Source organism: Mesocricetus auratus, unplaced genomic scaffold, assembly GCF_017639785.1.
Source record: "Mesocricetus auratus isolate SY011 unplaced genomic scaffold, BCM_Maur_2.0 Super-Scaffold_100040, whole genome shotgun sequence".
Lineage (NCBI taxonomy): Eukaryota > Metazoa > Chordata > Mammalia > Rodentia > Cricetidae > Mesocricetus > Mesocricetus auratus.
Window position 1 is genome coordinate 4802974 of NW_024429217.1, and position 25758 is coordinate 4828731.

Here is a 25758-nt window from a genome sequence, read left to right on the forward strand (position 1 = left end):
AGTGAGCCACCATAACTGTGGCCATCTCTGTTGTTTTCTCTATTACTGTACAGTTGCAAGAAAAGCATGTCAAAGAAGGGAAGGAGGGAACAAAGTTATCAAGACACATGTGTCTACAAACACACCTGAGCTGCATGGTTAAAAACAAGCTGGAGGAGGCAAATACCACAGTAATTCTTTGGCATTTTAAACAAAGAGACTGTAGTCCTTACTGCAGAAATAACAACACTGATATAAATAAGGTGCACATACAAAATGTCAACACAAGTAAAACACACACACATACAAAAATCTCCCACAAAACACAAAAGAAATGCCTTCAACAGGAGCTGTGATATGGGCTCACTGGCTAAAATGCCTGCTATGCAAACATGAGTTTAGAACCCCAGATCATACATGAAGAGCCAGGCATGGTGCCCTGAAGTCTGTAATTCTAGCTCTGGGTGTCACAAACACAAGGATCCCTGGTACTTGCTGGCCATGCCGTCTAACTCAGTCTGCCCAATTCACAGGTCTGGGCTCAGTAAGAAACACTGTATCAAAAAAGAATACATGGACAGCAATAAAGTAAGATGCTCAACACTAACTTCTAACCTCCATGTGCACCAGCACACATGTGCACAGACACAGAGTATACAAACACATACACAAGAGTAAAAAATAATAACAACACAAAGAAAGAAAATACCTTCAGTGTTGCCACAGCCCAACTTCTTTCCTGGTCTATCCAAGATGGAAGCTGATCACGAATTCTTTGTTGAGAGTCCTTCAGTAAAAGCAATTTTCCTTAATGCATTTGGTAAAATTCAATTTTTAAAAAAAAGCAATTGACTAGCTATTTTTACCAATACAAGCTTGAAAACAAAACATTCTACATACCACTTCTTTATATTTATTAAGTCACGATGGTAAAATTACTTGCAACACTGTTAGAAGCTCACGGACACATAAAACATGGCATGTGTTTTTATTATGCTTATCCATCCATTTCACGTACGTATGGGTGGCCCTGGAACGTCCGTTCACAGGAAGGAACACGCACTCTGTCGTCTGCCCAGAGAGCTGCAGTCCCTCGGCTGGCCTTTGAGCAATCACCAGACCCCCCAAGCCCATCATCAGCGTGCTTCCATAGGCAGTCTAGAGAGGCCATCTTCACGGAAGCGGTCACATGTACTTTACAGACACTCAATTTGCACACTGTCCCTCTGTCCCTCAAGGAGACAGGACTGAGTTAATAATAACTGGAAACTTTCCACCACACTGTGCTTAAATATGCCTAAAATAAACTCAGGGTCACACCCCAAAGTTTGAGCCAACCCGGGTTACTGTCTTCATGCCTCCCACGGATGTCACTCTGCTGGTTGTGGGGTTGCAGAGACCCCCACAATGATGTAGATTGTGTTGTGTTTTCAGTGCATCACTTTCAAGATCAAATACAAAATTTATTTTAAAAGCTGTTTTAATAGACTTTTTAAAGCCTTAAAAAGTAATTTTAAAGCTTCAGGTATATAAGAAAAAAGTAATTTTCCTAAAGATTATAACATCTTTCTTAAAACAAAATACAAATTCTGTGAAAAAAGCAATGTTAAAATCTTAGGATTTAATATTTTTCACTAAAAAATGTAACTTTTCAAGTTCTAAAAATATATTAAGCCCATTTCATAGTAAGGAAGCATAGGTCAGGACATATTCTTCTAATAAAAGTATAATTTCAACAATAATTTTAGACTCCTGTGACCCAAGACAAGAGCTTCTTCCCCTAGGAAAAAAATTACATTGTAACTTACAGCTTTTCGCAGCATGTCTCCAACAACTACGCCTGTAAACGTATCCCATTCCTAGTGCATGAAACATGGAGGACACAAAAAAATATCAGAACATAACCAGCCAACGTTGTATTCAATTTCTTATAGGACATTTTACAACGCAGCTTCCCCAGAACACAGGGACAGTCCCTCCCACTTCTTCAAGCAGCCCAGCGTTAGGGAGTCATGTGCCACTGTAAAACATGCATGAAACCTACCAGAGCTAACTGTATTAAGGCAGAAATGTATGTGTACCATGTATGGCACACTCATCATCTAGACATTTAATTGTGGTTCTTTTATGCTCTCTTAGTCACTAATGCACATGCAGTGAAGTCCACCAAGGCTGTGTAAATTAAGAAAAGTATTCCAAGAAGGAACAATAGTGCATATAAGACCTGAAAACATACTAGCTATAATTTTAAAAGTTACAGGAAAGATAGCTTAAGTTAATAACAGTTACTAGGACCAAATTAATAAATTCAGGAACAAGTGAGCAAATAAGCAACAGCGTGTGAATAAGAAAAAATGAAAGACATGAAAACACAGAAGATAATCCCAGTCTGACCAAGCAGAGTTGGAGGGCATAGGGTGAATGTGGACTCTCTTAGCACCCTTGCTATTAGTGCTCCCTCTAGGATATTCACACAATAATGGAAAAGAAAAGCAAACACAATTCTCTTTTTAATTTAATTTTAGCTCAGGTAAGTGTCGTGACTATTAGATGTGGTTATAGGACAGACCTGAAAAAAGACGCTGGACATAGAGCAGTATGACCCCAACGGCTCAAGAGGTAATGGTGCAGCCCCATCCCGCACTTTGTCTGCCACTCTGGATAGGTGAGCGCGGGGGTGGGGGGTGTGGGGGGCAGATGATGCAGTGTGTGCCCACTCTCCCCTGCACTGTTTGGAACAGGAAAGCCAGGAGGTAGGCTCTTCTGGTATCCCCAGTAAGCGGGCCTGGCTCGTGGTAACCCAAGTACCCTGGGAAATTACTTAGACTCCTTTCCTTCTGTCACCCCAGTCCTGATTATACATCAGGGAAAAAGAGCTTCAAGCAGCCTCTCACGCAAATCACTTAGAGAACATTAGCTCATGTTTATACAGCTTACAGCCTCAGCCATCTCTAGCCTAAGAAAAACCCCATCTGTTATCAACCCCATCTGTTATCAGATTTCTCTGTAATTCCAAGACTCCCTTCTTCAATACTACTTACATTTTCTTGAAAAAGTTCAGGATGCATACCCCGAACAAAGTGCAAAGCAAACATCAACTGGTCAGCCTGCAAAAAGAACAGGGTTACACTTTGCTATTTAAAATTTGTCTCTAAAGTTTAGGTACTATTGCTCTGTTTTGTCCTTTTTCACCAGTAATAACAAGTGACTTCAGGTTCTACCCACATAGAACAAACCAAATACTCACATTTTCTCTTGATTAAGAAAATAAATATAAACACAGTATTCAACAAGATGATAAATATGTTACTTTGAAGCCTCTGTCAAGTATTATCCCTTATGACAAACATGTACACACACACACACAAACACAAACACACACACACACACACACACACACAACCTCACAGCATCATTATATTTGTCTAGTCACTATTTCCTTTGCACTAAGAAAGGACACTGAAGTCTCCATATTCAATAAAAAGCAGGAAGCCTTCTGTCATTCTATGAGCCTCCACTGGGATCTGTACTGAGCACATGTGATCCAACACTGGCTGGAAATGTGTGTTCAGGAACAGTAAGGTGCTTAGTCTTCTCCTTGCTTTCTGATTACAGGCCCCATTCTGACTTTAGAGAAAAGCATGGAATTACAGTGTCGCATGCCCTGATGCAAGAATGACACATGCTGTCACCCAAGACAACCACAGTCTTCTTCCATCATTTTCAAGGGTGGAAATGGCAGAAGAAATCATTGTTTGTCGTCCTTCTGGTTGTCTAGGTATAATAATGAACACCTTAGCCACAATATGAGACAGAGAGAGTACAGGCAGACAGAGAGACAGAGACAGAGAATATGAGTGTAGTACATGAACACACTATTCCCCAAAAAGTTCAAGTAAGAATAATAGATGAATGAATCAAACTAAGGATCTTTCAAAGTCTTAGTTTATTTGTTTTGTTTTGTTTTTTTAAATCTTGTCATCATCCACAACTGATCAAATATTTTACATTCCTAAAATATCTTATTGTCTTTGCTTATCAGGTCAGAAATCATTATTTAGTTCAGTGTCAATTTATCTCAATATGTTTGGGTTCTTTCTCTTCTCTCTCTCTCTCTCTCTCTCTCTCTCTCTCTCTCTCTGTCTGTCTCCTTTCTCCCCCTCCTTTCTTTTTTTGGTCTAAGCGAGACTGGGATTTCTCTGTGTAACAGTCCTGGCTGTCTTTGTAGACCAGGCTAGTTTCCAAACTCACAGAGATGCACCTGCCTCCGCTCCCAAGTACTGGGATTAAAGGTGTGCGCCACCACCCTGGCCTAGAATCTCTTCCAACACACACACACACACACACACACACACACACACACACACACATATATATATGTATATGTATATAGCCAATGAATTTCTACCAGATGAAGGAAGGAAGATAAACAAAGATGAGCAGGACAATATCCCCACTCAATTCCATAACACTCCAGGAAATAACTAGAGGAGCCCATTGGATTAGAATTAGTATTGTGTAAGTCTCTATAGAATGTTATAGAACAAGTTCATGTCTGTACTGAGTGTTTCACTGGCTGCCTGCTGGCAAGAAATCTCTCAAGCATCAGGCAGAGTCTTGGAATTGCAACTTCAACACACTCTGCATCCAAGTAAAGAGAAGACCGAAATCTTAGCCTCCTGCTCTATGTAAACAGTCCTACTGCAGGTGTTAAAACACACAAGGCTCTCACCTACTACATCTAATGCAACAGCACTCTGATACAATGGCAGACCCATGAAAACTACATAATATTGAAAGGGAAATGTACATCAAAACTATCCTTCCAATCCTATAATTTTCAAAAGAGACAGTAAAAACTGAACGCTATCAAAGTTGTCTGTACTACAGTAGTCAGGCTCCTGGCGCCCAAGGAAAAGCCCCATCTATGGCAAAGGAGTTGGGACAGCACAGTGTTCCTTTGCTTTGGGTCGGCAGCCAACTTGTGCATTTGAATGGGTGACTCAGGCACAGCTAACGATACTGTGAGGAAGAGGGGTGGAAGCGTGCAGCACAGAAAATTCCAGAGCCTGAATAGAAGAAAATCGTCTAAACCATCAAGACCCACTACAACAGATACAGACTAAAGTTCTATACACTCATCAGAAAACACTAGGTTTCTAATAGAAGAGTGTAAGTCATGGGTTTAGACTCATGAGATATTAGTAATCATTTATTTAAAAACAGTATCTCCTGAATTTTATTCAAATGAGAAAATTCATTTAGAAAGGAAGGCAACGTAAACAGAGAAAAAATAAAAGAAAATTCTTCTTTCTTCCCACTTCCTTAAGAGCAGTACTCCACAGGGAAGAGGTTACCTGGGGACATATCCTCAAACTGCTCCCCAGTGCTCCTCCCACAGCTCCCCTTGGTGCTCCTCCCACTGCTCCCCAGTGCTCCTCCCACTGCTCCCCACGGTGCTCCTCCCACTGCTCCCCAGTGCTCCTCCCACTGCTCCCCAGTGCTCCTCCCACATCTCCCCTCGATACTCCTCCCACTGCTCCCCAGTGCTCCTCCCACTGCTCCCCTCAGTGCTCCTCCCACAGCTCCCCACGGTGCTCCTCCCACAGCTCCCCACGGTGCTCCTCCCACAGCTCCCCAGTGCTCCTCCCACAGCTCCCTCGGTGCTCCTCCCACTGCTCCCCAGTGCTCCTCCCACTGCTCCCCTCGGTGCTCCTCCCACAGCTCCCCACGGTGCTCCTCCCACAGCTCCCCAGTGCTCCTCCCACAGCTCCCTCGGTGCTCCTCCACAGCTCCCCTCGGTGCTCCTCCCACTGCTCCCTCGATACTCCTCCCACATCTCCCCTCGGTGCTCCTCCCACAGCTCCCCACGGTGCTCCTCCCACAGCTCCCCACGGTGCTCCTCCCACAGCTCCCCAGTGCTCCTCCCACAGCTCCCTCGGTGCTCCTCCCACTGCTCCCCAGTGCTCCTCCCACTGCTCCCCTCGGTGCTCCTCCCACAGCTCCCCACGGTGCTCCTCCCACAGCTCCCCAGTGCTCCTCCCACAGCTCCCTCGGTGCTCCTCCACAGCTCCCCTCGGTGCTCCTCCCACTGCTCCCTCGATACTCCTCCCACATCTCCCCTCGGTGCTCCTCCCACAGCTCCCTCGGTGCTCCTCCACAGCTCCCCTCGGTGCTCCTCCCACTGCTCCCTCGATACTCCTCCCACATCTCCCCTCGGTGCTCCTCCCACTGCTCCCCTCGGTGCTCCTCCCACAGCTCCCCTCGGTGCTCCTCCCACAGCTCCCCTCGGTGCTCCTCCCACAGCTCCCCAGTGCTCCTCCCACAGCTCCCCAGTGCTCCTCCCACAGCTCCCCAGTGCTCCTCCCACTGCTCCCCAGTGCTCCTCCCACTGCTCCCCAGTGCTCCTCCCACTGCTCCCCACGGTGCTCCTCCCACTGCTCCCCAGTGCTCCTCCCACTGCTCCCCAGTGCTCCTCCCACATCTCCCCTCGATACTCCTCCCACTGCTCCCCTCAGTGCTCCTCCCACAGCTCCCCACGGTGCTCCTCCCACAGCTCCCCACGGTGCTCCTCCCACAGCTCCCCACGGTGCTCCTCCCACAGCTCCCTCGGTGCTCCTCCCACTGCTCCCCAGTGCTCCTCCCACTGCTCCCCTCGGTGCTCCTCCCACAGCTCCCCACGGTGCTCCTCCCACAGCTCCCCAGTGCTCCTCCCACAGCTCCCTCGGTGCTCCTCCACAGCTCCCCTCGGTGCTCCTCCCACTGCTCCCTCGATGCTCCTCCCACATCTCCCCTCGGTGCTCCTCCCACAGCTCCCTCGGTGCTCCTCCACAGCTCCCTCGGTGCTCCTCCCACTGCTCCCTCGATACTCCTCCCACATCTCCCCTCGGTGCTCCTCCCACTGCTCCCCTCGGTGCTCCTCCCACAGCTCCCCTCGGTGCTCCTCCCACAGCTCCCTCGGTGCTCCTCCCACAGCTCCCCAGTGCTCCTCCCACAGCTCCCCAGTGCTCCTCCCACAGCTCCCCAGTGCTCCTCCCACAGCTCCCCTCGGTGCTCCTCCCACTGCTCCCTCGGTGCTCCTCCCACTGCTCCCTCGGTGCTCCTCCCACAGCTCCCCACGGTGCTCCTCCCACAGCTCCCCACGGTGCTCCTCCCACAGCTCCCCACGGTGCTCCTCCCACAGCTCCCTCGGTGCTCCTCCCACTGCTCCCCAGTGCTCCTCCCACTGCTCCCCTCGGTGCTCCTCCCACAGCTCCCCACGGTGCTCCTCCCACAGCTCCCCAGTGCTCCTCCCACAGCTCCCTCGGTGCTCCTCCACAGCTCCCCTCGGTGCTCCTCCCACTGCTCCCTCGATGCTCCTCCCACATCTCCCCTCGGTGCTCCTCCCACAGCTCCCTCGGTGCTCCTCCACAGCTCCCCTCGGTGCTCCTCCCACTGCTCCCTCGATACTCCTCCCACATCTCCCCTCGGTGCTCCTCCCACTGCTCCCCTCGGTGCTCCTCCCACAGCTCCCCTCGGTGCTCCTCCCACAGCTCCCCAGTGCTCCTCCCACAGCTCCCCAGTGCTCCTCCCACAGCTCCCCAGTGCTCCTCCCACAGCTCCCTCGGTGCTCCTCCCACTGCTCCCCTCGGTGCTCCTCCCACTGCTCCCCTCGGTGCTCCTCCCACAGCTCCCCACGGTGCTCCTCCCACAGCTCCCCAGTGCTCCTCCCACAGCTCCCCAGTGCTCCTCCACAGCTCCCCACGGTGCTCCTCCACAGCTCCCCAGTGCTCCTCCCACAGCTCCCCAGTGCTCCTCCCACAGCTCCCCAGTGCTCCTCCCACAGCTCCCCAGTGCTCCTCCCACAGCTCCCACAGTGCTCCTCCCACAGCTCCCACAGTGCTCCTCCCACAGCTCCCCTCGGTGCTCCTCCCACAGCTCCCCAGTGCTCCTCCACAGCTCCCCTCGGTGCTCCTCCCACAGCTCCCCTCGGTGCTCCTCCCACTGCTCCCCAGTGCTCCTCCCACAGCTCCCCAGTGCTCTCTGGAGAGGTCCCCAGAGCTTCTCTATAGCGCTCCTCTTGCTGCTCCCAACCTCTCCCAGAGTTCCCCAGTGCTTTCCCAGACCTCCCTTTAATGCTCCCCAGTGCTCCTCCAAAATTCCCCTGTGCTCTTCACAGAGCCCCCAGAGCTCTTCCCGGGGATCCTCCCATAGCTCCCTCAAATCTCCTCCCAGCACCCTCCCTCCACCAGTGTTCCTGTCCCAGAGTGCCCCTGGATGCTATTCCCCAGCTGTCTTTCCCACATCCTGTCATAATGGAGACCTCCACACTCCGTTTCTTTTATCCCAAAGATCAATGTGGGGAATACTAACAGTATGTGTTACCTCATATAGTTTTATTAGTATGATAAGTTTGGAGAAACCAATCGTGTAACTTCTACATCTCATCCCACACTGACATGAGTGCCCTGACCTCCCACAGAAAGGGAAGCGGCCCAGCTAGTCACAGGGGCAGAAATGGCTAGGCAGCTTTCGCCACTTGGCTCAGCTAAGTCCACATTATCTGCTACAAAACAGATCAATCACTCTCTGTTCCAAGTCAACGTGCATTCAGTTTGCTGTGACATGAATACTAGTCCATCTTATGTCTAGAGTTCACTGTGGCCACACTGCTGTCACCAACATGACAGCAGAGCTGTGTGAGTGGCACTCTGGCAGGCAGTGTATGTCCTGCTGACTGCTACAAACCCAGAAGCTATCACAGGGCCTGAATACACTTCTACACTTAACACACAGTATAAACTCAGAGGAGTCTACCTCGTAGTTATGATCGGCCCACTTTATCAACTCTCATCATCCCCAGACACTATGGAATCCTGAAATCACACTCCATAGTGACAGAAATGAATTTTATAAAACAGACATTTACCTATTACAAATAGCTCAGAACTTGCGCCTCACAGTGACATTTTAGGGCTTGCCAATTGCTCACAATAGACAAATATTACTCAAGGGAGGCAATAAGAGACTCCAAGTACACACTAAAGGATTGAAGTCAGGCTTCTCGGCTTCTCTCCTACTATGACCAAAAGCTGCTTAGCACAACCTCCAAGTATTTTTAAAGGATACAGTGACTAAGAAGCTAGCCTCCACAGGGTCCACTGAAACGTTACATTATCTTGATGCTAATACTGATCCTTTGCCAATTACATTATAGAATATATGACATGGACATTGACAGCAAAGAGCCTGAGTTTTTACAAATAAGAATATACAAACTGAAATACAAAAATACAAGATGAAAGTAAGTAAATATGATAAGATGAATACTTATAGTATTTTTGGTTTTAAAACATTTTTCCTTGAAAATTTCAAACATGTATCTTAATTCCATCTACCTCCAACTCCCTCCCACCAATTCCTCTCAGCCACTTTGCAACATATATCTTCTGAACTTCATGACCCCTGGTGTGTGTGTGTGTGTGTGTGTGTGTGTGTGTGAACTTCATGTCCCCTGGTGTGTGTGTGTGTGTGTGTGTGTGTGTGTGGTGTATGTGTATGAACTTCATGTCCCCTGGTGTGTGTGTGTGTGTGTGTGTGGTGTATGTGTGTGAACTTCATGTCCCCTGGTGTGTGTGTGTGTGTGTGTGTGTGTGTGTGTGTGTGTGTGAACTTCATGTCCCCGGTGTGTGTGTGTGTGTGTGTGTGTGTGGTGTATGTGTGTGTGTCCCAGGTAATACGCATGTAAAGAAAAAGGTGGTTTCAACTACTGTGGATAAGAGTCCCAACCACTTCAAGCACAAACAAGCAAACTTCTCCACAATATCTGATAATATTCAATAAAATGTAGAAAGTGTGACCACTGAACAAGCAATTATACTTCTACCCATTAATCTACTGGATGAAAATACTTAAATCTTCACACAAAGATGAAGGTACTATATACATAGTACAGTCATTTATAGCAGCCAAAAATGCGAACAAATTCTACTGTCACGTAACAGAGATGTCAAGGACAGAGTCTGAGCATCCAGGTCCGACAGCCTAAAACCCAAAGTGCTCCCAGCCCAAACCTTTCAGTTCTGACAGCAGAAAATTTCACACATGCCCTCATGTACTGAGTCAGAATCAAAGTACAGGCACACTAAAAACACTGTGTAAAATTTCGTCTCAGAACATAGGTAATTTTTTAATATAAAAAAATTTTGTACTCAACCTTAAGTATAACCCCAAGATATTTCATTATTTATACGAAAGTGTTCCCAAAGTCCAAACTGTCTAAATGAGACACTATGCAGCATTTTGGAAAGGGGTAACTCAAACCCATGTGACAACTACGAAAATGAATGAGGTCAGGGTTTATAGTCATGGAAAGACCCTTGAGACCAACTGCAAACAAAGACAGGGAAGCAGAGGAGACAATTCAGAAACGAAATGTTTCTAACCATTTCTAGGTATTTAAACACAACAATGTATGGAGAAGACCAGAGTCTGAAGCACAAAGTGAGTGAGCTCAATGAATCAAGAACTGGAGAGCAAGCCTTCAAGGTGTTTTCAGCTATAGTTCCACATAGACTTTGAAATCTTCTGAAAATACTGCCGAGTTTAATCATGTAATAACACTTTGTGCACTAGAGGAGATAACACCTTATACATGTGTCAGGGATCTCAAGCTCTCTAACTGATAGGCTGCGCCACTGTAAAGGTCATCCCTATATTTAGGATAACAACATCTAGAGCAACAAGGCTTTGTGATGTCTGCTCACAATCTGCAGTCTTCGCACCTTAAAATCGAGGGCTAAGGTGAGCCATAAGCTCTTTGACAGGAAAATGCGCAGTTCCACTGAAAGATGCCCACTCTAAGAGCGCAAAGGTGCACTGAGGGTTGCTCTGCCTCGGCTAACACAGTGCAGTTTTCAGGATCTCAGTCCACATGACTGAACTGTGCTAACCACTAACTCCTCAGACTCGGGCACCTGACTTGTGGGAGCCCTTTATGTTGTGAGCTGACCCCAAAGACTGATTCTAAAGCCTGAATTTGGTTCTCCTCATTAGAAGTCTCTAAGTCTCAGGAGACTCTCAATGCATACAGTTCTGGATCCTTTCTCAAGGGAAGACACTCAGAAAGTTATGTTTGTAACTCAAAAGCCTACAACTCTTCACCCTGGGGCCCCAGGACCGAATGACAAGGGCATCTCACAATGCAGGGTAAGTGAAAATGCCCCCATTGGCTGATACGTTGGGTACTTGGTTCCCCAGCAGCAGAAAGTTTCTGCTTTGAGGTGTGGCCTTGTTGGAGGTATGTCACTGGAGATGGACTTGAGCTGGCTGCCTCTGCCCCTGCCTGTGGGTCAGATGTAAGTCTCAGCTACGGCTCCAGTGCCACACCCGCCTGCTGCCACGCTCCCCAGCAGGGCAGTCATGGCTTCTCACACTCTGAAAATGCTTTGTTTTATAAGTTGCCTTGGTCATGGTGTTTCTCTACAGAATTAGGAAAGTCACTAAGACACCAGCGGACACTAGGCAATGCCTAGAGACACTGCATTTCACAAATGAGGGGAAGAGGAGGGCGTGTTGTTAGCATCTACCAGACGCCAGGGATGGCGAACGCCTCACAGACGCAGAGCAGCCACACCCTGAACAAAGACAAGTCTCCAGGTGGCAATACTAGGCCTGAGGGGAGGAACCTGGACCTGTAACGACGCGTTCCCCACGTTCCACGCCCTCCACTGTGAGCACAGGCAGCCAGATGTCCTGTCCTCGCCGTCCTTTTCTCCCGCTGCGCTTTGGCACGTGGTAAGAAATAACGTGTGGGACGAATTGGGTTCTAGAAAAAACTCACAACTGCCCATGTTAATACCTTTTGGTAAGGCAGCAGCTCCAGAACGTCAGTGTCCTACGAGACCGAGGAGTGAGGAGCAGTGTACCTGATGGACCCTTACCTTAAACAGGCAGCGGCATATGTACTCATACACCATATGCTTCAAAGAGCTGACGAGACACTGGATTCTCTGCTCTGTATTTTCAGAGTCCTGTCGATCAGAATTTGGAAATCCGTTAGGAAATTCAGAAATTTTTTACAGATATTTTGGAGTTGAATCACTCTTAAAAATGATTCTCCAGACTCAAAGTTGGTTCTGAAGGAACTACCTTTGCCCACAAACTGCAAGGAATTAATAATGTAGTATTTTATAGTATCTCCTGAAATGCATACAATTAAAACTTTTAATAAATGGAAATTACAATCAATTTCCAGTAGGAAATATGAAAATAATGAAGTTCCAAACAGTACTAGCTCAATTACCAACAGCATTAAAAACACACCGTATTTCAACATGAGGGAAGGCTATTTAAATCACCTGAGTTTATTTACCAACCCAGCCCAGTGCTCTGTTTCTACTCCAGTATGATAACCGAACCAAGCATGCCAGGCGGAATAGGCATTAATATTAACTTAGAAAGTGGTTTAATGAAAGTCCCACACCTCCAGTGTTCAGACTGACTCAGTCACAATGCCATTATTTTACTAATCGTTATTTCTGTTGATTTATAAAAACTGGGACCAGTAAGACGAGTGAGTATAGGAGCATGTTGCTGAGCCTGTCACATAGTGTGTAATCTACAAATACAGATGCATGTGCGTGCACACACTCTCTCACACACACACGGTGCACATACACACACACACAGACACACGGTGCACATGCACACTCTAAATAAACAGATGTAAATTAAATAAAGAAGACAGGGCAACTGGACAGAAATGGGAAGGGACGGCTGCAGAGGGCTCTCTTTTCTCCTAATCGCTCTAAGAGTTCTACACATCACTTTGGAAGTCATTTAATGAACACATATCTTGTAAGGTTCAACACTGGGATTAAATTAAACTAGCAGTTTATAATTTTGTATTTGCAACTAAGGAAAAAACTAGTGAAATAATTTTAATGGTTAAGAAAATGCATCTAGGGTTACAGTGAAAGTGTGAAGCTGACATAAAACGCTAAGTACTGTTCACTACTCACGTGATCTTGCATGTAAAGTGAAGACTGGTCATTAAAATGAACTTCACTCTAAAACACTTAATTTGTAAGATATGAAAATAAATTCAAATGTGCACGTAACTGCACACATCTACAAATACATGGATCAACACTATCCAATGGAATATTGTCTAACACAGAACTACTGTAACTGAGAAGTATACATATTTTTTATAAAAATGTTTTGACTTAACGGTACTATAAACACCCTGTTTGTTACATATGGAATAATTTTATTTTTTAAATACCTTCCAAAACTAAGGACCAGGGTTATAACACTTTAAACACTCGGTATCTTCTTGAGATCTGTTGTTTGTCTAAAGGGAACTATACACTCTAGTCAGGTAGATAGAGTCCTAAAACAAGGAAAGAAGGGTTTTCAGAATCCCAGAGATGATGAGAATGTGTGAGGAATCTCAGGCAGATGTGACATGCTCTACTGACTAGCACACAGATCACCATGGAGACATCAGCAGATGCACACAGACTAAAGTACACACCAGGAAAAGGCAAACACCATACAAAGACACTCACTTCTGGCCCCATGGGTGTATTTATACTAAAGTGACATAAAAATGGCATATTGCAGGAAATGGTCACATAACCGAGCACAGCACCACTTACTAGCAGTCTCCTGGATACGCGCATGCATCTGTATTTGTAATTACCATCTTTCTGGGCCACTTTGGATATCCTCATCAGTCCTGTTGTGTAAACCTTAAATGCCCCTTATGGCCTTCTATACCCTTTAGTTGTAAAAATGTTTTTTTCACCATGACAAAGTTGGCTAACTTTTGCTGGCAAAACCCTTCCCCAAAGCACAAGATCTTCATTGGATAGAACTTTACTTCAAATTTGATTATATGAACAATATCAAATAGTATGTCAGTGGGAGAGGTATCAGGAAAAGTAAAATCATTTTTATAATCAAATAAAGCATTTCTTGGTGAAAATACTAAGCAGTCAACACCAGTAAAGATTCTCTTCCAAAACAAAATAAACTAAACAAAAAACATGTTAGCATTATACCAAATGTAAAAACCATGAATCACAATTTTTATGGTATTTTTTTACAGAATTATTTTTTAAATCAAGTAAAAAGGTACAAAATAAACTCAAAATAGTTACAACACATAATAAGCTTAAGGTTCTTAACATGTAAGGAAGTCTGAAAATATTAATAGCATAAAAGAAAAACAAAGGATGTAGTTAACCGTGTTCAGCAAAAGTACAAACATCAAACACAACAGCTCTCATTGTCTCACAAGTGATCAGAGATTTGTGGAAGCAGCTGAGTGTCCATAACTGCACAGCAGCAGAAGGATGAAAAGAAATCCAGCTGCTGTTGGCTTCATGGAAACAGTTAATCTACCAACGGAGATATAGAGCCAGTATTTACCTGAGTGTTTATTAATGTGCATTTTCTCCTCAGCTACCCAAGTCTAAGAATTTGAGGAAGCATTAGAGATACAGATTAGGGTGGGGTACCTATGCATGTTAACAGTTGTTTTTAAGTATGACAGCTCAATTGTTGAACAATCCCATCATCAAGAGGTGGTGTCTATTTGCTCATTTTGAATCTGGACAGATTTCTAGTTCTTTTGGTCAATACAAGTCTGCAAAAACAATGGCACCCTATGTCTGGGTTACAAAATGTGATTCCTTCTCTGTTTTATTCATGAGGATGTTATTTGGTGCCCCGAGGTATCATATAAGACATTCATCTACTCTGCTGTTAGGAAGTCAGCCCTTCCATAGTGGTTCTGTGGTAAAGAACCTACCATTCACCAAGTCTTCTCCCTTAGGTACCCAACAGGGACCTGAAGAATCTGCACCTGAGCCATACCCTCAAGTCCGAACTGAGCTCCCAAACACACAGAACACATCCCTGCTGTGTCAAAACCAAGTCTATACTTAGTGAGGCTCAGTTGTCAAGACTCCCTAAGGAGAGCAAGCCTGCAAAAGCAGTATACTGTTTTGCCTCCATTATCAAGAACAATGCTTTGCCTATATGACAGTCTGAAATGACAAGGATATAGCTCAGGTGATAAGACTAGGTAGACAATTTATTAAATTTACAAACACTTGTGAATTATTGGTGTTTGAGGGATCACTATTAACTTTCCTCAGAACATAAACTGTTCCTTTGTTTTCAAACAATAATAGTTTGTTAAGAATATGTAACAGAGTCAAACAAATGGTCTCTTTTAAATGAAGTTTAAAACTGCTATATGTGGTCCTCTGAAATACATAATAAAAGCCTTCTCAAAAATGTATTAGTATAAGTTCAATATTTAAGTGACCTCTTTAATAGCCAAAAACTTACCTGCTTGTTCTGCAGAGCTCTTTGGAAAAGTCGTAGAAAGGAAGCCAAACTGAAACGGTACATGTTATTGATCTTGGACAGGTCAGAGATGATGAAGTACATCTTGCTGGCATTCTCAGCCAAAGGCAGATAGGCATCGCGCTCCTACAGAACATGAGTGGAGACAGAGGAGGGGTCATCATACACCAGGGCTTTACTGCCACCTGGAGGCCGCTGCACACACACCTGGCCACACACTCTGCTTACACAGCACATCAAGATGAAGGAGAGTTTCTGAGACTCTTTATTTGTACAAAGCTGAGGACAAAATGTCTTCACTCACTCAGGGCACTATACAGAATGTTCGAGGCTAACACACAAGCAGATCTGGTGTCTAGTGAAGGTCCATTTCCTGTTCCTTTCAGGGTAAAAAGCAAGCAAGCCCCCTCTGCCCTCTTTCAGAAGGCACAGCAACTCTCCTCTTGACCAGGAGACCTTCACTTCACAAAGGGCCACCTCTTAACCCCACCTCGTCAGAGATAAGAGTCCACGTATGAATTTAGGAGTGAGGTTACCATCCCCATCACAGCCAGATATGTGAAGTGTTTTTCTAAGTCTCACATGGTAGAATCACAATTGGTTCATGAAAAGTGAGTGTTTTTCTAAGTCTCACATGGTAGAATCACAGGCGCTTCATAGACTGGAGAGAGAGAGAGAGGAAAGAATGGAATGGCGAGCAAGTGTGGCCAGGTAACTTCCGCGATGCAAGGGCAAGATGTGCCACCCCAAAAGACACTCAAACAAGGAGAGGGCAAAGGCAGGGACATGACTAGGAGAGGTGTGCACTCCGGGACACCGGTACTTATTGTCAGAATCACATGAGACAACATGCGACAATCACAGGTGCAAGGTTCTCAATGACATGGGTCCCTGAGTCCTTACCTTCACAGTGCTACAACTATAAGCATAGCCCATCAATGCAGCATTATGTGAGAGACACAATGCCACAATGCTGTGGGAAACCCTGCACTCAACATCGTCAGACTTGGCTTTGCAATGGGAGGTGTTCGGACTGGATTAGAATCAGGCTTTGATTTTTCATCGTATTCTGGTTTCCACAGAGCTCTCTTCCAAGCATACAAAGTAGCAATAGGTAAGTGTAAAATGTGAACAAGAGCAGGGAAGTAGAAGCAGGAAAGTCGTCAGGGGACAGAAATGACTCAAGAATGTCAGCCAGCTAAAGGTCAGGCTGTTGCCCAGAAACGCAGAGACATTAACTCTGGCTGTCTGAGTCTGCTGCAAAGCACAGTCACACTTTGCAGGAGAGAAAATGATACACACATTACACTGATGTGGGGTTGGAACTTCACTAAAGGAATCATCAAGGCATAAGAAAGACTCCAAGCCATTTGTAAGATACTGGTTCCGATCCTCACATTGACTGTGTCTACTCTGAACAGTGAAGAAAAATCCGTATATTTAACTTGTCTTAGGAAAAACTCTGTGGGGTAGTGACCCATCCTTCTCATCCCAGCACTAGCACTCAGGAGGCTGAAGAGAAATCCACTCAAAGACAGGACTCGTGATGGCTATGTAGTCAATCTGACTACATCTGAAGTGAACAACAGTCCAGAAATGGAGAACACACCTGTGAGAGATTTTCTGCCTGGGTTGAGTGGGGGAATTCCAGTTCTAGATCAGGAAAATGCACACCTTTGATGGGACTCTTAAGCTGAGGTGGGAAAACACACCTTTACTACGGGCCGTACCTTCTGCTGGCAGCCTATATAAGGACATAGGAGAAGGAAGCGTTCGCTCTTTGCCTGCTTGCCCTCGCCTTGCTATTACTTCCATTCCTTCGCTGGCATTGGAGACCACCTCGCTGGGATCCCAGCATACACAGAAGATCAGCAGAGACACACAGCCTTGTATGACTGAGCAACTACTAGATTGCTGACTTTCTGTTCGCCACTAGCCATCGCTGGATTATATCTGTCTGTACATGTTCTACCAAATTAACATAAACACTTAAGATTTATTGGAATGACTTACAGGCTGCAGTCCTATAAATCATTCCAATAAATATCATCATATATCTATATGATAGTCTAAGACTAAAAGTACAAAAGGGAGGAAGAAGGGAGAAAGGGAGGGATGGAGGAAGGAGTACAAGACACACAAACAGTTTAGATGTCTAGATTTATAATCTTCCCTGAGAATTAACAGCCTACTTAAAGCCCATGGTGTTGTCAGACAATGAAGGACATTTTAAGAGGTGGCCTCAGGGAGTTCATTGAAGGGAGCCTTCAAAACAGACTGACTGTCAGACCCTGGTCCCCCACCTCACCCCGTCACTCCTTCTTCTCCCAGTCTCTCTCACACATACAGACAAGAGGTAGAGAGCTTTGCCAAATCCTTCTATCCCAAAGCACTGAGTCACCTTAAGCCCCAACACCCCAAACTGAGAGCGCAATTGAACCTTTTATGGCAAGTTGACTTCTCACAGGTGCAAAGATGCTCTCTCACACTAACGGGACAGCATGCTGACTGACACACACTGCAAAGATGCTCTCTCACACTCCTTTTCAAAACATTCACTTTCAACCACCTTAGAGCACATCTCGGCCGTAAGTAACAAGGTGGCACATGGTGCAGAAGCCACCAGGGTAGTCAGAGCAGCTCCCTTTACTGCTGTGAGTGACATCTTACCCAGCTTCTTAGAGCAGAATCACATCCCAGGCTCTGCTACTTTTGAATGACTTTCATTTTTCACAAAACAACCCCGAAGAGCTGACTGTTTATGTTCTACCAAATTAACACAGATATTTAAGAAAAGCTGACATAAAATCACAGCAAAGGAAATAATTACTTGGTCAAGGGAAATCTGGAGTTTGTAAGATTCCTTAAGTGAGTCTTGAATAAGAGCACTGCTTGCTTTTGTCTGATTCAAAGATTCAATCAAATCCTTATTTTCCAAAATATTGCCTTGAGATGTGGCAAGTGTCTGCAGATGAAATTAATAAAAGTTATTATAATATTAAGATAAATAATTAAATGAAGTATATCACAATATTAACAATTAATGCAGTATATACTAAAAAGAATTCTGACATTACTTAGCCTTCCTATATCAAATAGTTGCATGTTTTATATTTATTAATACAATAATCAAAAGTAAATACAGTTATATATTCAGTCATAATTTTATGCTAATTTTAATGCCTTTTGAAATCCCATGTATATAATGAATAATGAAACAATGCAATGAATAATGAAACAATGCAATAAAAGAAATTATTAATTTAGAACAATTTGTCTTAATTATAACTCCTTCAGATCTTTATTCTGAGAAAGGGATCCTTGTATTTTATTAGAGTTGTGACTTTGGAAAAATCACAAGCATTTTGAAGATAAACATTGTGTGTTATAGCCACTCAGGGCTTGTACTTGACAAAGAAGGCAGTGTCTGAAAACCATTCTGAAAACTCTCACCTCTAACAGAGACTCCTCAAGCCTGGCCAGCTGTATTTTCTTATCTTCTTCCTGCTGCAACAGTTTTGTTTTCTGTTCTTCTAGATCAGGTTTTTCATGCTGAATGGTTAAAGCTAAAAGCTTAAAAAAGAAAAAACAAGAGAAGTAATTCCAGAATGAGCTTTAAAACAGCATAAAACTTCTGGCCAGCCCTTGGAAATGAACAAGTACCACAAGTACTGTGATAATGTGACATCATTTGATTCTTTCTAATTAAGAACAAGACACTCCCACATCTGTGCCTGACAAGAAACACAAGGTGGATGTTGAAAGCAATCACTTCAGTGTCAAATATGTAAAAATCACACTGTTTGCTAAGTATGAAAAATGTCTTTCTAAAGTTAGATTAAAATATATAAAGTATGAAATTAGTATTAGCTACTGGTAAACATTTACTTACGATATAAGGCATATTAAAATACCACGGTATTGGGGCCACTGAGATGGCTTATTGGGTGGAGGCACCTGCTACCAAGTCTATGACCTGAGTCTGATCCTCAGACTCTCTATGGTAAAGCGACTTCACCTAACACATACATCATGGACCATGTACGCCCATATACATACACACACACACACAAATAAGTATAATTCAAAAATTAAATATTATATGATCAAAACAACATTGAAATAACATTTCATACCCAGTAAGATTTTTACAATTAAAAAGAAAAACAGCAAAACACATTTTGCTCAAAAGTGCCACAGTAAAATCAAATAATTTGTATACTAATTTAAAAATAAACCAGTTTTTAAAACAATTCAGTGAAGATAAAAATAGCACCAATATTTTTTTAAGAGAACCTTGATATACTGTTGCTAGGGAAGTGGAATAGTACAGGCACGTTGGAAAGTTTTCAATAGGACTGTCTATGACTCGCCCTTTGTCATAGGGAGACAGGACTGCCTGTGACTCGCCCCTTGTCATAGGGAGACCTGCACTGCTCTTGGCACCATTACCAAGGGGAGCTTTCGGGTCAAAGAAGTCATTTTGTCAATGAATTCTGGGTGAGCTCAAGTTCTGGCATGTAAGCGTTATAAAGCAAAGCAGATAATTCATAAACAAATATGGGGCCTTATGGTATAAGAAAACAATATTTTGAAGTAGCAGCTTTTAAATTTCAATAAAATAAAGTTACACAGAAGCACATGCTAGCAAAAGAAGATAAAGACTGTTAAATGAGTGGAAAAAGTGATAGTTCTCAAAAAATCAACACACACTTCATTCCAGAGGAAAAGCCAAGAATATATTTTTAAAGAAATAAATAAGTAAAGTATATAAACTTGAAAAATTATTTTTAATTTCAAACATTCATCAGACTGTAACAAGCCAGACACAGATAAATGAGTTCAAAGGCACACGGCTTCCAGCTGTTAGCACTAGCCGATGTGATTCTGAAAAGAGGGAAAGGGTACAATCACACCTCAAATATGAACGGAGGAACCTTTATCAGAAAAATACTGCCTACAGGAATACATTAAATAACTGCAGTCCTCAGCTTTGTTATTTATTTACTTCTTTTTTGGTTTTTCAAGACAGGGTTTCTCTGTGTAGCCCTGGCTGTCCTGGAATTCATGCTATAGACCAGGCTGGCCTCAAACTCACAGAGATCTGCCTGCCTCTGCCTCCCGAGTGCTGGGATTGAAGTCATGTGCTATCACTACAGGTCCTTAATCTAACTCATAAAAACTGAACTCATCTCTATGAGCTATGTACCTCACAGTTCCTACCAAACAGAGTATAAAATAAATTATATCAGAGAACAGCAATATGAAGTTAGCATCAAAAGCACAAATCTAATAAGGGACATGATGCTTCACGGCCAAGCATATTTTCAAAACCCAAATTCAATCATAGCTATCTTAACAACTGCATCGGTGGCAAACATGGCTCTATGAGTATGTAGCAGCATGTCCTGACCACACACCTGCCCTCGAAGTCCACTTCTGGTCGTGGTAAAGTTCACCTCAGTCACGATGGAAGCTGCATCCGGTGGGATGAAGGGATTCGGATTTCTTGTTGACAAGAAAAGGCGGAAATCTTCATTATAGTCAATGACTTTGTCACCTATTTGTACCACATACCGAGGTCCTATGAAAAACACACATACACACATAATTAGTTAGCTTGAATCTTCTGTGTATTCTATGAATCTTCTATGTAAGTTTTTAAAAACTTTTCAAGATTTCTGCATGAGACTTTTAAAAAGAGCTATACGGCAGTGAGTTTCCTTGACTTTGAAAGACAAACATGACAAATCCACTAACATTCGAAAACTACATTTTACCAAAATCAGACTTTGAGTTTAGACACTTTAACCACATACACACAACACATGCTCCTTCCTTGGGGGATTTCACTATCCCCTTGAGCCTCTTGCAGCTTCTGACTCAGCGATAACAGCAGGTTTCTAAGGCGGGGCTCAAGAAACTGCTAAATGCTCAATTAGCTTTACATAAGTCAAATAACAGTAAAATGATCCTAGGACACAGAAGTACCAATGGGATACCTACTTATAATGGGTATGGTCTTGATATTAACTGTATGTCTCATATTCCAATTTTTTCCTGAAATAGTTGTTTACAGATATCAAGAGTAGATACTTTTAATCATGTATTGTTCCCCAGTTTCTACATTCTTTAGTTAAAAGGTACTATAAAAAAAGAGTAGTTACAAAGATATCCATTATCCACAAAATGAAAACATGACACAGAGACTGGGAAAACATTTGTAAAACATTTTAAAGACAACATCCAAAATGTATAAAGACTTATAAATAAATAGCACAAAAGTAAATAACCCAGTTAAAAATGGAATAGGACCTGAATAACATTTCTCCAAAGACAAGATTAAAATGGCCAACAGGGAATGAAGTACACGCAGCATTACTGACTGTTAGGTAAACGGAAACGGAAAGTTCCTGCACTGTTTCACCTCTGACTACGTGTTACTATACAAACTACAAGACCAAAAAAGAACCAGCTACTGAATGAAGATGGGTGACCCAGTACAAAAAGAAATAAAAACTAGGAGAAGGCAGATCATGAGGGCACCAAAGGGATCAATGACTCAGTTTAGTCTAATAGCCTAAAGGTAGTGAATTAAACTGTGTGAATACACCACTATAGGTTAGGAAAACTAAAAAGTGGGATCATTATAAAGGAAACAGGTCATGTGACTGTGCCATTGTGGAATATATCTGGTCCTAGTTACTACTCCCTGCTTCCTGACCACATTTTATAATGACAAAGGTTCGAAACAAACAAAAATGACAGTACCAAATTTAAAAGAGACAAGTTCAATTGTCTTTCCAATATTTTACTTGACAGGTCTGAGCAAACTAATGTTTCTAAAGTGATAAAAAGTAACATCACATATTCTTTATTCAATATGACATTATTGGTCTTCAAAGAAAATTAAACCAACAAAGAGCAAAATGTGCACAAATTTCGAGGATAAATGGAACTGAACCTAATATCATACATGCAGAATTATTTGGCAAGGCAAAACCCAAAAATGCTTTTCCTGAGGCAAAAAGATGATTCCATCTAAATCTGGAATGATGAGCCAAGAGTTCACCAGTGGCTTCAGGAACATGGGAAAACAAAGGCATCTACAATGTGGGAAGTCCTCTGAATAAGGTATGGGCAACTAAACAACGGAAATCCCAGGGCTGACTCACTGTCAGCTACGCCCAGAGAAGTCACATGTATCTCATACAGTGTCAGGGCATGGAAGGACCTCATGAGTATTTCCTAGAAGTCCTATGAGGCATCCATGAAGAAGCACAGACATCTTCAGAATGACCTGCTTGTCAAAGTAGTCTATGAGCAACATCTGGGACCAAGGGCTTCAGGAAAATTCTCACAGTTCTCAGAACTGGTAAGAGTGGCTAGCTGTGCTCAAACTGTTTGCACATGTCATGGGTGTGCTAAACACCTGCTTCCTGTTTTATTATGAGCAGGAAGTGCATGCTTACATAGCTACCCTGAGTGAAACTCCAGAGTCTCTAATGAGCATCCCCAAGGAGGGTGGTTACATACACTGTCACAACTTGCAGGGACAACAGATGACCACAGTGTGTACTCTGTCCCACCAACCCCACACTGTGTTGTTGGGGCAACTGAGCGTGTCTTATGTGGCTCTACCAGTAGACGACACTTGCAAGCTTGTGCTTGGTTTTAAAAACTGGCACTCAAGAAACTCAAACATTTACCTTGAGCAACCAGATCTCGTCTCAACAGTGGATAAAGAACAGGCTCCACCCCATCCATCTCTTGTATAATGAGTGTTTTCCCAAAACGCACCGCCAACTCAAGAGCTGTGATAAAGTTGCTGTCCTGTGATAATACAGAAATGAAGAAAATGAGCCAGATAAAACATGGAAATTTTTCCTTATCTCAGTGCTCACAAAGGTCCTTATAAACAATGAGTGAAGATACTAACAGAAACTGTTGAAGTTTTAAAGTCTATTATCTATAGTACTAGTTAAATTATTCATTATTGTTTTCCAGTTACAAAATATTTAGTAATAAATAATTTAACTTAAAATCATTATCTTAATTCATAATTTAGGCACATATAAGAAAAATAAGATTTTAAAAATTACTGTGACAAAAAACCCCAAATAACAGAAACTCTTCTGTTCCTACCAAATCCTAAGTGTCTAGTATAGCACTGTTAATTATAAAAACAGTTTGGTAAGCAGCTCTCTAGAGCATTCTCATCCTGCACACCTGGAAGCAACTATGTAGCAACTAAACAGAAAATCCTCAAGTCTGCCATCATATAAAAGCTTCCTGTCAAGTTTCTATCATACTTACAAGTTGCTACAAAAATAAAATTCCAACCTCTATCTGCAATAAATGGCCATGTAGTCAAAAGAACCACCTCACTGTGCTCTAAGTTAAAAAAAATGGTACTTATATTATTTTTGGGGTGTTAAAATAACTGGCCATAATTTGGAATTCTTGTATATCACTATATTTAATTTACTAAAGAGTGATTTTTTTCTTTATTCTGGGGATATTTGGACATGATTTCCTTTAGCTAAAATATCTTTGTTAAGTTATGATATAAGGCCTTTTCATGAAGTAACATATGTAATGGTGTTTTTTAATTCATGGAGTATATTTTTTTCTTTCAGTGTCAGTGTTTTTATTTAAGTATATAGAATTAATAATAAACCATCCAGATTAACAAAAAGAAAAATAATTCCTATAAATTTGTCTTTATAAAAAATGATTAATATTGTGAAAGGAATATTATGTAAGATATTTGTAAATAATCAAGAATTTTATACTTTTTGTTTAGCAAAAGGAGTTTTAAACATTATTCCAGGACTCCAAGTGGGAGGAAAACAAATGTAATATTTCATAAGTGAGAGCAGAGAAGAGTGATACAATGCCCACGATTCAGGCAACAGCAGACCATATGTACAACCAAGTCCCTCCACTTACCAGCGATACCATGGGTGCCACTGCATATTAGCACAGTGCATGAATTGTGGTGGCTCTGGAGTAAGCCAGTCTAGGTGACTGCTAACTGCCTGAAGTACAGCACACTGATGGTCTGAAGCCCTGAAGCTTGAGTGTACTCCTGACTTACAGATTCACAATGTTGTGTTCTATCAACATTCATACAGTGTTTTTAAAAACAAAGCTAACTGCAAACTGGGCATGCCTGGAAGTGTCCTAGACTATCATACCCAGACATGTACTGGCTCACCTACACATGCTGCTGGTTCCCACCTGTACACACCCCGCCTTTATATATTCATTTGTCTTTATCATTTATGTTTGTTCTCTACCCTTTCCTTGTTTAGGTGAGCTAAATAACACCATGCACTGCTTCTATCCGTATAGTATTCGGTATAATAAACTGCTGCACAGGCCTATGGCCTGGAAGCCAAAGGTTGTACTATGCAGCCAAGTACGTGGTAGGCTACATTGTCAAATGCAGGGACGTATTCAATGATCATACTGGAGAACTACCCAAGAATTCATTTCTCAAGATGTATCCCAACTGGTACACACAAATGGCTATGTTTGTTATACATTACTTAATTTCAGTTATTATTACCACATACAAATGAGACAGAAACCTATAAGAAATATAAAGTTAGGTAATTTTTCAAATACTTTGAGTATCTATAAAAACTAATCAAATGTTGATTCTTACAAACTTGATTACGACAACAATAATTTCCTTAGTAAGGCAAACTGGGCAGCGGGGGGTCACTGCCAAAGCATGGCAGCTACAGCTTCCTGGGCAAGCGTCGCCTCCCAGGGCATTTTAAAACTCCCAGTGAGCATAGGACAGCAAAAAGAGACACACAAGCTCAGAAGGCGTTTCTCCACTCCACACTAAGCAATGCTGTGACACCCTGTATTTGTCATTAGTCATGGCACAGTGTAGAGGTCTGTGTCCTTAACCTCCTCTAACGAAGAGGAGGAGCTATGCCTCCTCATGTTAAATTCCCAGGGCTCAGATGGGTCACTAGCATAAAAAACCACCCTTCTTCCCATAGATCTCCGTGAGGAACACTGTGGGTAGCTCATTCTGCATGTTTTCTCGTGTAGACTCTGAGCTGTACTCACTGTTGGTTTTCCTGCAGTCAGGATCTAAATTATAAGCAGTGCATACCTGCTGGTTAATAACTTCCAAACGTGAGTCTTTCAGATGAGTCTTTAACCATTCTGTTGCCTGGGAAGATGGATCTATCAGAAACGGGCACACACGGCTCTAGTGGGGGAAAAAAATCTTTTAAATAATGGTGAATTTTTATTTAAATAGAAATAAACTCCTAAAAATTGTAAAATGAGCTTTTCTGTGTCTTTGCAGAAGGCAACTCTATCAAGAACAAGATAGAAGAGATGGTGTGGCTTGTATCTGCACCAAAAGCCACTTATATATATTACTAG

The 25758-nt window shown here is 43.0% G+C and overlaps 1 protein-coding gene across 5 annotated transcripts in view; it reads right to left on the minus strand.

Moving 5' to 3' along the window:
* Positions 1 to 25758, minus strand: part of Dync2h1 (dynein cytoplasmic 2 heavy chain 1) — a 221568-nt gene that overhangs the window by 76848 nt on the left and 118962 nt on the right. For all 5 annotated transcript variants that reach the window (XM_040734715.1, XM_040734717.1, XM_040734714.1 and 2 more), the window contains 10 exons: positions 25481 to 25579; positions 23052 to 23175; positions 20763 to 20926; positions 18796 to 18915; positions 18173 to 18307; positions 15325 to 15468; positions 11901 to 11990; positions 3021 to 3086; positions 1788 to 1838; positions 689 to 766 (listed from right to left, as the gene is read on the minus strand). In XM_040734715.1, coding sequence (XP_040590649.1) covers positions 689 to 766; positions 1788 to 1838; positions 3021 to 3086; positions 11901 to 11990; positions 15325 to 15468; positions 18173 to 18307; positions 18796 to 18915; positions 20763 to 20926; positions 23052 to 23175; positions 25481 to 25579 — 1071 coding nt within the window. The remainder of the gene's footprint in view (positions 1 to 688; positions 767 to 1787; positions 1839 to 3020; positions 3087 to 11900; positions 11991 to 15324; positions 15469 to 18172; positions 18308 to 18795; positions 18916 to 20762; positions 20927 to 23051; positions 23176 to 25480; positions 25580 to 25758) is intronic.